We start from the raw sequence: 15926 nt of genomic DNA, 5'->3' as shown, positions 1-15926 counted from the left end.
CCTAGGAATAAATTTAACCAAGGATGTGAAAGACTCTTTTGGAAAACTGCAAAACAGTGATGAAGGAAACTGGAGAGGGTACAAATGGAAAAACATCCCGTACTTATAGATTAGAATAATTAATACTGTTAAAATTACTACACTACCCAAAGCAATTTGTAGATTCAGTGCAATCCCTATCAAAATACCAATGACATTCTTTGCAGAAACAGAAAAACAAAAAATTGTAACATTTGTATGGAACCACAAAAGACCCTGAACAGCCAAAGCAATCTTGAGCAAAAAGAACAAAGCTAGAGGCATCACACTACCAGAATTCAAAATATACTACAAAGCTGTAGTAACCAAAACAGTAGGGTACTGGCATGAAAACAGAAACATAGGCCAATGAAAACAGAGAACCCAAAAATTAATCTACATATCTACAGCCAACTGATTTTTGCAAAAAGTGCCAAGAATATACATTGGGGAAAAGGACAGTGCCTTTAATAAATGATGCTGGGAAAATTGGATATCCATATGCAGAAGAATGAAACTAGATCTCCACCCCTCCCCTCTACAAAAATCAACTCAAAAATTGATCAATGACCTAAATATAAGGTCTGGAAAAATATCTTATGAATCAGACCTCGAAGCACAGGCAACAAAAGCCAAAATAAACAAATGGCATTATATCAAACTAAAAAGCTTCCGCACAGCAAAGTAGTCAGTCAATAAAAAGACAAGCTATGGAATAGGAGAAAATATTTGCAAACTATTCATCTTAGGGGCAGAGGCTTAATATTCAGAATATATAAGGAACTCAAACATCTCAACAGCAAAAAATCCCAAACAATTCAATTAAAAAATGGGCAAATCATCTCAACAAACATTTCTCAAAACACACACAAATGGCTAACAAATATATGAAAAAATGTTCAATGTTACTAGTCACTGGGAAAACACAAATCAAAACCACAGTGAGGTTTCATCTCATCCCAGTTAGGATGGCTATCCCCAAAAGACAAAAAAATAACAAATGCTGGTGAGGATGTGGAGAAAAGGGAACTCCTATACACTGTTGGTGGGAATGTAAACTAGTATAGCCACTACAGGAAACATATGAGGGTTCCTCAATAAACTACAAATAGAACTACCATATGATCCAGCATCCCACTATTGGGCAATTATCCAAAAGAAAAGAAATTAGAATATCAAAGAGGCAGCACTATTCACAATAGCCAAGATATGGAACCAACCTATATGTCCAATAATAGATAAAGGGATAAAGCAAATGTGGTAATATATACACAATGGAATACTATTTAGCCATAATAAAGCATGAAATCCTGTCATTTGCAACAACATAGATGGAACCAGAGGACATCATGTGAAATAAGCCAGGAACAGAAAGTTAAACACTACATGTTCTTACTCATATGTGGAAGCCAAAAATAGTTGATCTCATAGAAGTACAAGTAGAATAGAGAATACTAGAAGCTGAGAAGGGTAGGGAAAAGAGGGGAACAGGAAGAGATTTGTTAAAGGAGATAAAATTACAATTAGACAAGAGGAATAAATTCTAGTGTTCTACCCCATTATAGGATGACCATAGCTAACAATAACATAGTTTCAAACAGCTAGAAGGAGAATATTGCATGTTCGCAACACAAAGAAATGATGAATGTTTGAGGTGATAGATATGCTAATTATCCTGATCTGATCACTATACATTGTCTGTATCACACCACCATTATGTACCCCATAAAATATGTATAAATATTATGTGTTAATAGAAAAAAAGACTGGCTGGGCACAGTGGCTCAAGCCTGTAATCCCAGCACTTTGGGAGGCCGAGACGGGAGGATCACGAGGTCAGGAGATCGAGACCATCCTGGCTAACACGGTGAAACCCCGTCTCTACTAAAAAAATACAAAAAACTAGCCGGGCGAGGTGGCAGGCGCCTGTAGTCCCAGCTACTCGGGAAGCTGAGGCAGGAGAATGGCGTAAACCCGGGAGGCGGAGCTTGCAGTGAGCTGAGATCCAGCCACTGCACTCCAGCCTGGGCAACAGAGCGACTCCGTCTCAAAAAAAAAAAAAAAAAAAAAGACCAAAAAACCAAACACAAAAAGTAAACAAAGTAAGCATTACCAATAGGTGAACAACCTGATATCATAGGCGTCCTAAAATGATGCAATACAAAGTACCGTGTATCATGTAGGTTGTATTCTTGCCAAAAAGTGAATCTAATTACAGGAAATAATCAGACAATGTAAAATGTAAGAAATCCTATCAGACAACTGGCCTTGAGCCTCCAAAAAAGTCAGTATCATGAAAAAGAATTCTCTACATTACAATGTTCTACTTTAAGACCAATCAAAGAAATGTAACCATCAAAAGCAATGTCTTTTGATTGAATAAACCTTGACTGAATCCTCGGTCCAGAAAATCAGAAAAAGCTCATAAATGGATTAAATGGTATTTCACTATTGTTTCTATTAACATTCCTTTTATTATTCTTATAGCTTCCTGTTTTCACACTCAGCTATTGATATCCAGTTATAAGATATAAAGATCAAACGTTCTGGTGACTATCGGCATGGTAACTAGGACAATATACAAGCATCTCTAGTTCTCCACCACTTTGTGTTTCCTGATTTCTGGGACCATAACTACCCACCTACCCTGTTCAGAATTCTCTCAAGCTCGTAGACTGCTTGTAGGGCCCCGACTTCCAGAACCCTTAGCTGGCAGAGTAAGAGGTGAATCACGGCCCGGGGACAAGTCAGCATGTGGCAGTTTAAACAAGAGCCCCGAAGCAGCAGGTACAGCTTCTGAAGAGGGAATAAAAACGAACAGGATATTAGAAAGAGACACAGTAGTCATGGTGATTTTCAGTATACTCACAAGTTTCTTCGTGTAGTCAGTCTTTAAAAACTCTACTTCAGCCTACATGCTTAGAAAGGTCTTTGTTATCTTAAGAACCAGATAAATATTCCCTTCTATTTTCTTTTAAGGTTTTATTTTAATCCATTTAGATTTGAAATTTACTTTGGGCGTATGACCTGAGGTAGAGAAATATCTTTATTTTATTCCAAGATTTAATTAAGACCCTTCTTGGCCAGGTGCGGTGGCTCACGCCCGTAATCCCAGCATTTTGGGAGGCCAAGGCGGGCGGATCGATCACTTGAGGCCAGGAGTTTGAGACCAGCCTGGCCAACATGGTGAACCTGTCTCTTGTAATTTTTGTAAAAATACAAAAATTAGCTGGGCATGGTGGCACGTGCCTGTAATCCCAGCTACTTGGGAGGCTGAGGCACAAGAATCACTTGAATCCAGGAGGCAGGGGTTACAATGAGCCAAGACCGTGCCACTGCACTCCAGCCTGGGAGACAGAATGAAACACTGTCTTAAAAACAAAAACAAAAAAAGACACTTCTCTTTAACATGATTAACAGACAAAAATCATGTCCATGTATACCAACATATGTGTAGCTTAAAAAAAAAAAAGTCCTGCAAGTGAGGTTCGCTGAAATAAAAAGCTGAAAATGTACAAGCATGACTCTACACAGAAGCTTAATTCTGACCTCACTGTTGGGCTTTCTGGGGCTTTGCTTCTCCTGCCACCACCCAAGAGCCTATAGAGACACCTGAAAGGCTCAGGGAGGCCTTGAGAACACTGAAGCTCGCTCTATTACCAGGCAGGTGCCACTGAGATTTCTGAAGAGCACAAAGCCCCTGAAACAAAAGGTGTAGGGAATGAATCTGAACCCTCCCTGGCCCTCCACGTGAATGGAATCAGGCTGTGGCTCTACTCAACTGGAAGCAAACTGATATTCATTTATTTAGGGCCACAGGGTAAGTTGAAGTTATTGTATTTGGCTCAAAGCTTCAAAATCTCATTCTACAGAATGCTTTCATTGGAGTGTCTGGGGCTTAACGTCCTTAGACCACTCTTGTGGGAGAGAGGCAGAACTCATAAATCCCACCAGCAGCCCTGAGACTCACACAACTGAGGCAGCACTTACATCGAAGAGGAGAGGGTTATACACCGTGAGTGGGAGCTCAATGTGGCCCAGGTGCCCGGAGCAGTTGTTGAAGTCCTGCACGCAGGTGGAGCACACCTCTTTGGAATCTGCAGGACCCAAAGCTAAATCGTACAGGCCATTTGCCGATGGGTTCCCCAGGCTGTCCAGGTACCGAGGGTTTGTAATGGATTTAACACTTAATTTCCTAAGGGGATAAAAAAAGACCAAGAGGAAAGCTAAGGTTACCAACCTCTCTGATATTTCCTTTCCAGCACAAAAGTATAGTTAAGTGATGATTTAATGCCTGCTTGATCGCTCTGGAGGGCACAATCTCTGTCTGCCTTGCTCACCAGTGGACCCCAACACTAAGTGCAGAGTTGGTACCCAACAGTTAATAAACACATATGTGCTAAATGAATGAGTGGTAACATCTTAAAAACAGATTTAGAACAAAACTTGCACTAAGTATATTGATAAACTGTTTATAAAAACGAGTTAAGCATCTACTATACACTGACTGCTTCACAGGCAGCATTATTTCGTCTTTTTTTTTTTTTAAACAAGGTCTCACTCTTGTTGCCCAGGCTGGAGTGCACTGGTGCAACCTTGACTCACTGCAGCCTCGAACTCCTGGGCTCCAGTGATCCTCCCACCTCAGCCTCCCGAGTAGCTGGGACCACAGACAAGTGCCACTATGCCCAACTAATTTTTCGATTAATATTTTTTTTGTAGAGACAGGATTTCGCCATGTTACCCGGGCTGGTCTTCAATTCCTGAGCTCTACAGATCCGCCTGCCTCAGCCTCCCAAAGTGCTGGGATTACAGCAGTGAGCCACCATGCCTGGCTGCATTATTTAGTTTGATCTTAATCCTCTGAAATGGTCATCACTACATGTACTTTTCAGGGGACGAAACCAAGGCTCAGGGAATTTAGGTGATCGAATCCAGGTGACACAAACAGAATGTGGGGGAGGCAGGATATGGAATAGACTTAACTCCAAAGCCTACGTAGTTCAGTGAAGGGAATGTGATGCAACAATCCCTGTATGCAGAAATAGTAAATTTGACAACATTAAACACATATAAGCAAACCTTAAAAAAGGTTTCATCACATTTTATGTTTGGTTTGAAAGGTGCTCCCATAGGACACAACTATGTTTAGTAAGCTAACTTTGCTTTTACAACTTTCTCCTTTCTGATTTAGAAAATAAAGACAAAGAAACCATCCCAATCTCACAGGCTAGAGGAAATCTGAAGGTTGAAAGGAGAGTCCCCTAATGATGTAAACACTCCCTTTAATAAAGCACAAAAATAGTGTCAAGTTTTCATGAGCGGTGACATGTTCTGAGTGTAAAACGATGTTAGTCTATCAGGAATTAAGCTGCTCAGATCTAGAAGATTCTATGTGGCATGGCCAGTGTCACTCTAAGGGTCAAGGCGACATGGAGGCAGATCTGCTGTTGTGGCTGTTGTCTATATGGTCACCTTGCTGCCAGTAAGCTAATTTCATGAGAAACTTGATCTAACTCAAAAGTTGTGTGTGTGGTCTCTACCCACAAACCTAGAGTCTACCTGCAACCTTGAACTGGGTAACATTGAACAAATTACTTACCTTTTGTTCTTTAATCTTAACTTTTGAAACTGTAATAAAATATATATATGTATTCATCATCTTAACTGTTTCAATTAGTACAGTTCAGTGGTATTAAGTACATTTGCATTATGCTACCATTACCATTCTCCAGCTGCAGAACCCTTTTTCATCTTGTAAAACTGAAACCCTGTACCCGTTATACAATAATTCTTCATCTCCTCTGCTACCATCATTTTACTTTCTGTTTTGATTAATCTGACTGCTCTAAGTACCTTATATTAAGTGGAATCACACTGTACTTGTCCTTTTGTGACTGGCTTATTTCACCTAGCACAATGCCCTCAAGGTTCATCCATGTTATAGGATGTGTCAGAACTTTTTTCCTTTTTTTATGGCTGAACAATATCCCATTGCATGTACATACCACATTTTGTCTATCAACCCATCCATTGATAAGACACTAGGGTAGTATCCACTTTTTCACTATTGTGAATAACGCTGCTATGAACATAGGTATACAAATATCTCTGAGACCCTACTTTCAATTCTTTGGATATGTATCCAGAGGTAGAACTGCTGGATCACATGGTAATTTTGTCTTTAATATTTTGAGAATCCACCCTACTGTTTTCCATAGTGGTTGCACCATTTTACATTCCCACTAATGGTGTACAAAAAGGTTCCACTTTCTCCACACCCTTGTCAACACACACTACTTTGTTTTTTTGATAGTAGCACCCTACTGGATTGGAGGAGCTTTTTATTTGCGTTTCCCTAATAATTGGTGATGTTCAACATCTTTTCACATGCTCACTGGCCATCTGTATGTTTTCTTTGGAAAAATGTCTATTTAAGTCCTTTGTCCATTTTAAAATTGAATTTGTTATTGTTGTTGTTGAGTGGTAGGAGTTCCTTTTATGTTCTAGATAACAATCTCTCATCAGGTACATAATTTACAAGTATTTTCTCCCATTCCATGGGTTGCCCTTTCACTCTGTTGACTGTGTCCTTTGATAACTACCTAATTTTTTTCTCACCTGAAGTCTGGGCATCGCAGCAGCTCTATGAGGACGATTAGAAGATAACATATAGAAAATACAGTGTCTGGAACAAAGTTCCTCTCTCTTTGTTGGGTAGAGGAGAAAGTCCCTCCCACCACTACAGGAGTGGGATGAAGAGTAGGGGCAACCAGCAAGGATTCCACCGGAGAGAGCAGAGTTTGAGATCAATAGACTTAGGTTTGAAGAAGACTTTTGCCACTTCCTAGAGAGACATTTTGTTCTCTGGGCCTGAATTTTTTACTGGAGGTGCCACCACAAATGGGTGTTGTTAAGAACTGAGAATGGGTGTCGTTAAGGACTGAAAGTGCCAAGCACTGAGCAGCTAGCTCCTCCATCCATCTATTCATACACTCAACAAATACCCACTGAGTGCTTACTATGTGCCAGATAGCATAAAGTGCCAAGGACACAGACAAGAACCGCTATGCTTAAGGGCCTTACATTCTATTGGAGGAAGAGGAACAGACACAAAATAAATGTATAGTCTGTTACATGGCAGGAAATGCTATGACGAAAAATAATACAGGGAAAGGGAAGAGCGGAGTAGTCAAGTGGTCCTAGAAGCCCACTAAGGAGGTACTTGGGCAAAGGCTGAAGGAGTTGAGGGAGCAGGCCATACAGTCACCTGGGCAGAGGGTTTTAAAGGAGGAAGAAGCAGGGAGTGCAACGGTCCTGAGGTGGATGTGTGCCCGTGGTGCTCTGGATGCAACAAGGAGGTCAAGGTAGCCGGAAGAGGTGAGATCAGAGAGGTAACAGGAGACTGAAATGGCCCCTGCAGGCCATTTTTAACTCAACCCTAAACCAGTTTGAAAACTCCACAGTTATCTTTTTAAAAATTCAGGAAACTTAAAACACTTTTGCTTTTGGATGAAATCGTATCCACTTATGGCGGTGATGATATAACTGGAATTTCTGGGCTAGCACACTGTTACCACTGACACCAGAGCTCAGGAGTTTATTCATCCATTTATTCAGACTTGAGGATAAAAGACAAGAGTGGCATATATAAGAAGCTCAAGAGTACTGGAGGAAGACAAATATACATAAGCACAAAAAGTGACTAAAGCACCATGACAGACACACTGTAACATGTGCAAAATGACCTCAGAAAATGAGGGAGGTGAACTGAGCTTTCAGGTGTGTGTGTGTTGGGTAGGGGACAGAGGGAAATACCTCCTTTTGGCTAAAAGGACACTGCAGGCAGAGGGAATAGCTTAAAAAAAGACCCAGATGTTGAAATATGAATGGCAGTTTCTGGAATATGCAAGTAGTTTAATAGGGCTGGAGAAGGGATGATGTTATAGCTAAAATCAGCATTGGACTGATCATGGGAGACTTTGCAGGCTATGCTAAGAAAATGTCCTTTATCTGAGGGAAATGGAGAACGTTTGGAGGGTTTTAAGGGTGACAGTAGCATGACTACATTTGCACTTTGCAAGAATAATTTTGACAGCAGTGTGGAGTATGCACTTGAGAGGTGTTAAGGGGAAGGTGGAAGGAAAAGACAATTCAAACATGAGATAAGGACCAGAGGGAACACAGTAGCAATTGGGAGAAAAAGGAGAGTAAAGAACAAATAGACATGTAGGTGACACAAAGTAAGAGCCCAATAAATAAGTTAGATGTCAAGAGAGATCTAGAATTATTTTCCAATTTCTAGTGACCGTCTTGCACTAGGTACACCATTTTGGAGGGGTAAGTTACCCCTCCCTTTGAAGAGGGGTGCATGTTGAGTTTTTTTTTGTTTTGTTTTGCTTTTTGTTTTTGTTTTTTGAGACAGTCTTGCTCTGTCGCCAGGCTGGAGTGCAGTGGCGCAATCTCGGCTCACTGCAACCTCCACCTCCTGGGTTCAAGCGATTCTCCTGCCTCAGCCTCTCAAGTAGCTGGGACTACAGGTGCCCGCCACCGCGCCCAGCTAATTTTTGTATTTTTAGTCGAGACGAGGTTTCACCATGTTGGCCAGGATGGTCTCGATCTCCCGATCTCGTGATCCGCCGGCTTCAGCCTCCCAAAGTGCTGGGATTACAGGCGTGAGCCACCGCGCCCGGCCATGTTGAGTTTTTGATACGCATTTAAGATCTCTGTGTGAAATTTAAGTAAAGATGTCCAGACAGCTGAACAAATGGGTCTGAAAATCAGGGAAAGAAATTTGCGTTGGGGATTTAAATTTGAGACTACAAATCATGAAAGTGGTGAGATTGTCAAGGGGCAATATTTACCATGAGGAAAACAACATTACCAGAACAGAATCTTGAAGAACATCAACATTTAAGGAGTAAAACGAAGTACAGACTTTGCTCACCAATGTGTCATTAACGCCTAGCTTGGTGCCTGGAAACAACTGGATGCTTAATAAATGTTTGTGGGGTTATAAGACTGATAGAGGAAGAGAGGGAGGTAGAAGTATTTGTCATAAAAATAGGAGAACTTGAAGACAAATAAAGTTCTGGAAGAAAGGAAAGTTTCAATAGAGTGCATTGGAGAATGTCAAATGCTACCGTGATCAAAATGAAGACTAAAGAGAGTTCCCTTGATTTAACCACCAGACAGAGAATATAACGGGGTCCTAGCAAAGAGAAGTTAACTTGAAGGACAAACATTTTATAAACAAGAGGAAACTTACTACGTGCCTAATTAACCATGTCAGGTACATTATGGTTAATTCTACAAACGCTTGTTAACGAGAAGACTGGCAGACGATAACGCTGCAGACCCGGAACCTCCCCACCCTTACACTCCCCCACTCCCAGCGCAAACTCTTTCCCCCAGCCCCACCGGACTCTAGGCAGTCCACGCCGGCCCAGGAACGTTCCCAGAACTACGACTCCCAGCAGGACAAGCGCCAGACAAGCCAGGACTCAGAGGATTGACTGGGCGCAAGGGCTTCTGGGAATCGTAGTTTAGGGCGCCGACCTCAAGAGCCAGGCTGAGCAAGCTACCCGACCAACTCCTTACTTGAGCTCTTCAGCCGAATACATCCCGAAGGAAATGCCCTGCAGCCGCCGCCAGGGCATGTTCTTGGAGATCAACATCCTCCAGGTCCGTTTTGAATTCCAACACCCAGAGAGACGTTCCACTCACCACCTGACTATTCTTAATTCAGCCTCAAGCTCGGAGGCACCACGTGATTCAAAGTGCGCTTGCGCGCGGAAGAGGTCGCAGGAACGACATTTACTTGGATGAGATCACTTCTACATGGGGGGGAACAAATAGTTGTACGACTCTCTGCTCGCTCATTTATTTTGAAAACAATAAAAGATATATAAGACATCAAAATAATTATTTAAGAAAATTCCTCCGAGGCAAATGAGGTGTATAGAGCTTTTAGCTTCCGTGACAAAGTCTTTCAAACCATGAGCTTGCAACCTCCCATTTTATGTTTGCTTTCGTCTTCTTCCGCTTCAGCCAATAGCGGAGCTGTTCCCTGCTCCCCGCCCACTTCGCCCCACCTTCCTGAAGGTCGAGGCGGGCTTTCCCAACCTGCTCTGCAGAGAAGTTAAAGATGGCGGCTGTAGCTGCTGTTCGCTGGCTGGGCCTCCGCAGCAGGCTTGGCCAGCCGCTGACAGGTCGGCGGGCGGGTCTGTGTGAACAGGCACGCAGCTGCAGGTAAGAGACGCTTAGGGGTATCCGCGAAGACGACTGCAGAGTCACCTTAGTCCTATGTTTCCCAGCTTGCTGTGGGCGTAGGCACGATGAAGTGGTTTGCTCATGCGCGCCCTTGGGGCCGCGTGCCCTTAAGGCTAGGTACGCGGAGATGGCCCATTGAAATAGGGTTCGCAACGCATTTTTTCATTAGAGAAATACTTATTGTTTGCTTGCAGTATTCTGTAGTTACCACCCGCAAAGCTGGGTCCCTGCCCTCATGAAGCTTACGTTCCAGTGAGCGTGGCTATTAGCAACACTACCCCAAATTAAAAATTATCCGCCATTACTTATTTTAACCCAATCAGGAGGAGCGAGGAGAGAGTACAAAATCTTCCCACATAAAAGGCGATCTCTGGTCGCCACGGTGGGGTCTTTGGCTAAAGAAGTTATCAGGTTTTCATAAAAGCAGAAAAGTCTAAAAGATCTCACCATGCCCTTTTGATCTGTGATTAGCTATAGCTTGGAACCTGTATGACCTATTTATGTAATATTGTTTTCACTCAGTACACACAGTGGCATTGTGGGAATATGAGAGGCAGTAATTTGTAGTGAAAACTTGCTGAAAGCCTAATTTTAGATTTAGTGTTTGCCATTCACTTAATTGGATGATAGACAGATTTCCTCATCTGCAGACTGGAGTTGGTAATAACCATCCGAAAAGTTTGTGAGGTATAAGTGAGATATGTAATTTACAATTTTTTTTTTATATGTACTCTCCCTTAGTTCCCCTCAAGAAAGAGAAACCACTCCATCTGATACTGCAGAAGCCTTTGTGCTGCCATTCAGTGTCAGTCCTTCTTTTCCTGGTAGCCCTCGTTAGCATTTTTCTACTCGTTTTCTTTGCTTGAAGCACAATCTCTCCCTCAGCATCCGTTCTCAAAATAACCATGATCTCTGTTTTAAGGTCATGAGAAACAAATAGCGTGACTTGAAAGAGTTGATCTCTTTCTGAAATGTCCTTAGCTTAGAGGGGTATTCTTGTTTTAAAATGATACCTGAAACCAGATACTTACTGGAGGAAGTATCTTTCTATGCAATCACATCTTGACAACTTTCCGAATGTTACCGGTGCCAAAAATTTCATATTGAACCTCTGAAAATAGAAAATATTAGCAATTCCAAGTCTGAATCAGGCTTTATGTATTTGATACGTTCTTGATTGTTGAAGGAAGTGGAATGAAAAGCCATGGGTGATCTTCCCTATGTTGTAATTGCTTTAAGTGAGGTAGTCCTTTCTGATGAGGGCAGTAACTATATAGAAGCAAGAGCTCACTAAATTGTTCTTTTTAATGTCATAGTGTTTTGGTTCCTGAAGTTGAAATTCTTGCATTTCAAACCAGATTGTTCAAGGGCCATTAAAAACTTTCCTCCCCCTCTGCCATGTATGTAATGAGATTGCTTGCTTCCAAAAATTTTGACTAGATGGGCATGGTGGCATATGCCTGTAGTCCTAGTTACTCAGGAGGCTGAAGCAGGAGGGTCACTTGAGCCCAGGAGTTTAAGGGTTCAGTGAGCTATAATTGCACCACTGCACTAAAGGCTGGGCAATGGAACAAGACCCTGTCTCTAAAAAAAAAACCGGTTTTGACAGTCTTGTCTATATCTTATATCCATTCGTTAATGATACTGAACATGCTGTACAGACTGTCTTCTCAGCATTCATTGACATGAGTTATCCAGTTTAATCCGTGATAATTGGAGAATTTGGGCACAAAGTACACACAGGTGGAGGTGAGCTGGGTACTTCATTAAGGACTATTAGCTTTAAGGCTTTTGTTTTTTTGCAGATTTTATTCTGGCAGTGCAACCCTCTCAAAGGTTGAAGGAACTGATATAACAGGTATATTTTAAAATATGTTGAATTCTATTTTTATATCAACACGTTGGATTCCATTGTAGTACTAGGAAACTGAATCATGTTTTATTTTTTACATTAGGGATTGAAGAAGTAGTAATTCCAAAAAAGAAAACTTGGTAAGTATTCTATCAGTGTTCATTCAGCAAATGGTTGAGTGCTTACTATGAGAGAAACATAAGGGTTAAGTAAGGAGACAGTGACGGGAAGAGCAATAGGAGAGCATTCTTGAAGAGAGAGTAGCTGAGTGGGGAGAAGCTAGGAGTTTAAAGGACAAAAAATAGAAAGGTGGAGAATAGTGAGTGAATGAGCAATGAGATTTACTTAAAAGAACAATTGAAAGATATTTTGAATTAGTGTGGGTTAGTATTTACGTGGTTAATAATACATGGTTATACATGAACATCATTATAATTTTTTTAAAGGAAGTTCTCTCACTTGGTTGGAAGAGCAGACAAAATTACTGTCTTTATTATCTCTAATGTGGTAAAATAAAGTAAATGGTGTGGACAGCAAAATTTGGCTTTTTTATTCAGTGGATGTATCCTTGAACAAATTGCCTCATCTCATTTATTCAATTTGTTGAATATGTAGGAACTAAAACTTCACAAAAGTGCTTGTTACAGTGTAGTACTATTGAACACATTTAATGGCCCCTTAAAAAGCTAGGTCTTAAAATTATGTGACCTAAAGACTCGGGTTCATTAAAAAGCCTTTTTAAAAAGCTTCATTAATCTGAATTGTGTGATTATTTCAGGGAGCCAGGGAGCCCAGCTATGTCAATGCATAGGTAACTGGGATCATAAAAGAAGTGCAAATTAAAACTTACCAGATTGGCAGAGAGAGGATTTGGAGAAATACGTTTGTTTGTGGGACAGTAAATTGGAACAGCTCTTTGGCAGGAAATTTGGCAGAATCAGAATTGGAAATGTGCATACCTTACTGGTTAGCCACTTTGGAGGAACATTTGCATATATACATGGACAAGACTGTTTATTACTTGGGAATAGTAACAGGTTGAAACAGCCTGAATGCCCATTGAAAAGTGAATGGATAATTTTAAAAGGTTATCATACAATAACTTTTTACATTGAAAGGAATTAGTTAGCTCTATATTTAATAACATGGATAATGCAGTCAAACTTACGTAGACACATGCAGAATGACAGTGTGTATACATTTTTTAGGGAGATGTATGTGTAAAAATACTTTAAAAGTTCTGGAAATACAAATACCAAATTCATCGTGGAGAGGGGTCACAAGATGACACCAGACAGTTTAGGTTAACCTGTAATGTTCTAGTTTATTTTTTTTAAATAATATATGATAACTTTTTTAAGTAACCCTTTTAAGAAAGCGAATTAGTGAGTAATCTGCCATCATTTTTTCACTGCCATTTGTTCAATGTGTTAGGAAAGTATGCTAACTTGCTAAGACTTAAATAGGCTAATGAAAGATCTGACGGAATGCTGAGAGATGAGAGAATGTGTCGTCATCACACTTGCTGAAGTGACATAAATGTGACTTCTAAATGTGGAAAGAAAACCTTGTGGATATTATATACATCAGGGAATTAGTTTTGATGAAATATAAAATTTCCTGTACTTTTGTTTTTCTCAGATGACTTATAGTCTTAAGAATGTTATGTTAGGCCGGGCGCGGTGGCTCAAGCCTGTAATCCCAGTACTTTGGGAGGCCGAGGCGGGTGGATCACGAAGTCAGGAGATCGAGACCATCCTGGCTAACATGGTGAAACCCCGTCTCTACTAAAAATACAAAAAACTAGCCGGGCGTGGTGGCGGGCGCCTGTAGTCCCAGCTACTCGGAGGCTGAGGCAGGAGAAAGGCGTAAACCCGGGAGGCGGAGCTTGCAGTGAGCCGAGATCGCGCCACTGCACTCCAGCCTGGGTGACACAGCGAGACTCCGTCTCAAAAAAAAAAAAAAGAATGTTATGTTAAACTTTATTTAGAAAAATACTCTTGGTATAATTCCCTTTTGGAAAGGAAACACATAAAATCTAACATAGGAGCAAAAATACATTTGAGATCGAATTATCTTGTCTGTCATTTATTCCAGTGAAGCCTTTTCTAATAGTTCAGTGAAGGTCTCTATTCAGAGGTGCAGTGGACAGCTGGCCTGCAATTCTTACCATAAGGTTATATGTGGTTGAGAGGTTCTAAACCAGGAGGGTGCATCAGAATTATCTGGGAATTCAGTAAGAATGTGTGTGACAGTCCTCCGTGGATCTTGGGAGGCTTTGATGCAATAGGTCCAGAATGAAGCCTATGGTTTATTCTTGTATAACTGAATCAAGAGCTACCAGTTAAGTTAGTAAAGGCAACAGTAGTCCTGAAAGCCGCAATAAGAATCCATAGGAAAGTTGATAGAGGAAGTAGGCCAGATAGTTTTATGAGGGGAGGATGGAAATCACTAGCCCTGGGTTATGGCATTATCCTCCAGGCCAGAGAGGACAGGCATAGCAAAGAGAGAACATGTACCAACTAGGGAAAAGAACTGGCAGTTTTCTTCATTTCTAATTTATTCTAGTGACCTTGTGACATACGAACCAGCTTCAGATGAGATGTGCACTTTGTTACTGGCCAATACACTGAGAGTAGAATCACTTGTTCAGTTTGTGGCTGTGAAGAGCCCTGATGAGGATTAACTTGTGGTTCTTATTCTTAGGGATAAAGTAGCTGTTCTTCAGGCACTTGCATCCACAGTAAACAGGGTAAGTAGGATTTTAGTTTTTTTTAACCTAAAACTTGGCTAATAACATACTTTTTAACTTGGCTAATAACACATTTAATACTCATACCTGTTCATTATTCAGAATTAAACTGTTGTGGATCTAGAAAGTTTCTTTAAAATTATCTAATCCAGCTGAGCCAGGTGGCTCATGAATGTAATCCCAACACTTTTGGAGGCGAAAACAGGAAGATCACTTGACATCAGGAGTTCAAAACCAGTTTGGGCAGCATAGCAAGACCCCCATCTGTTTTTTGTTCGTGTGTTTGTTTGTTTTGAGACAGTTTCACTCTTGTTGCCCATGCTGGAGTGCAATGGCATGATCTCAGCTCACCGCATCCTCCACCTCCCGGGTTCAAGCGATTCTTCTGTCTCAGCCTCCTGAGTAGCTGGGATTACAGGCATGTGCCACCACGCCCAGCTAATTTTGTATTTTTAGTAGAGACGGGGTTTCTCCATGTTGGTCAGACTGGTCTCGAACTCCAGACCTCAGGTGATCCACCTGCTTTCGCCTCCCAAAGTGCTGGGATTACAGGTGTGAGCCACCGTGCCCAATTTTTTCTTTTTCTTTTTTTTTAAGAGTGAAATTATTGGCTGGGTGCTGTGGCTCACACCTGTAATCCCATCACTAATCCCATCACTTTGGGAGACTAAGGCAGGTGGATTGCTTGAGGTCAGGAGTTGGAGACCAGCTCAGTGAACATGGTGAAACTCTGTCTCTACCAAAACAACAAAAACAAAAATTATGAGGCATGGTGGCGCCTGTAGTCCTACCTTCTCAGGAGGCTGAGGCAAGAGAATCTCTTGAACCCCAGAGGCAGAGGTTGCAGTGAGCCAAGGTCGTATCACTACAGTCCAGCCTGGGTGAGTTAGTGAGACTCTGTCTCAAAAAAAAAAAAGAAAAATTAAAATGATCAAATCCCTTCATTTGGCAAATGAGGAAGCTAAGGTTTTGAAAGTGGCCAGTGACTGGTTACCATGTTAAAGCCTTAATTAAAGGCTTAATTCCACATCT

General features: G+C 41.2%; 2 protein-coding genes across 2 annotated transcripts in view; one reads left to right on the top strand and one right to left on the bottom strand.

Moving 5' to 3' along the window:
* POLR1A (RNA polymerase I subunit A) overlaps positions 1-9799 on the bottom strand; it is an 83117-nt gene extending 73318 nt beyond the window's left edge. Inside the window, exons 1-3 of the mRNA XM_015112779.3 lie at positions 9619-9799; positions 4009-4213; positions 2665-2814 (exon numbers count right to left, since the gene is read on the bottom strand). Coding sequence (XP_014968265.3) covers positions 2665-2814; positions 4009-4213; positions 9619-9695 — 432 coding nt within the window. The 5' untranslated portion in view covers positions 9696-9799. The remainder of the gene's footprint in view (positions 1-2664; positions 2815-4008; positions 4214-9618) is intronic.
* Positions 9800-10152: 353 nt separating this feature from the next.
* PTCD3 (pentatricopeptide repeat domain 3) overlaps positions 10153-15926 on the top strand; it is a 31497-nt gene continuing 25723 nt past the window's right edge. Inside the window, exons 1-4 of the mRNA XM_001091372.5 lie at positions 10153-10269; positions 12096-12148; positions 12246-12282; positions 14849-14894. Of these exons, the coding sequence (XP_001091372.1) occupies positions 10166-10269; positions 12096-12148; positions 12246-12282; positions 14849-14894 (240 nt within the window). The 5' untranslated portion in view covers positions 10153-10165. The remainder of the gene's footprint in view (positions 10270-12095; positions 12149-12245; positions 12283-14848; positions 14895-15926) is intronic.

Source organism: Macaca mulatta, chromosome 13, assembly GCF_049350105.2.
Source record: "Macaca mulatta isolate MMU2019108-1 chromosome 13, T2T-MMU8v2.0, whole genome shotgun sequence".
NCBI classification, from domain to species: domain Eukaryota; kingdom Metazoa; phylum Chordata; class Mammalia; order Primates; family Cercopithecidae; genus Macaca; species Macaca mulatta.
This window is presented reverse-complemented; position numbering and strand designations above follow the sequence as displayed.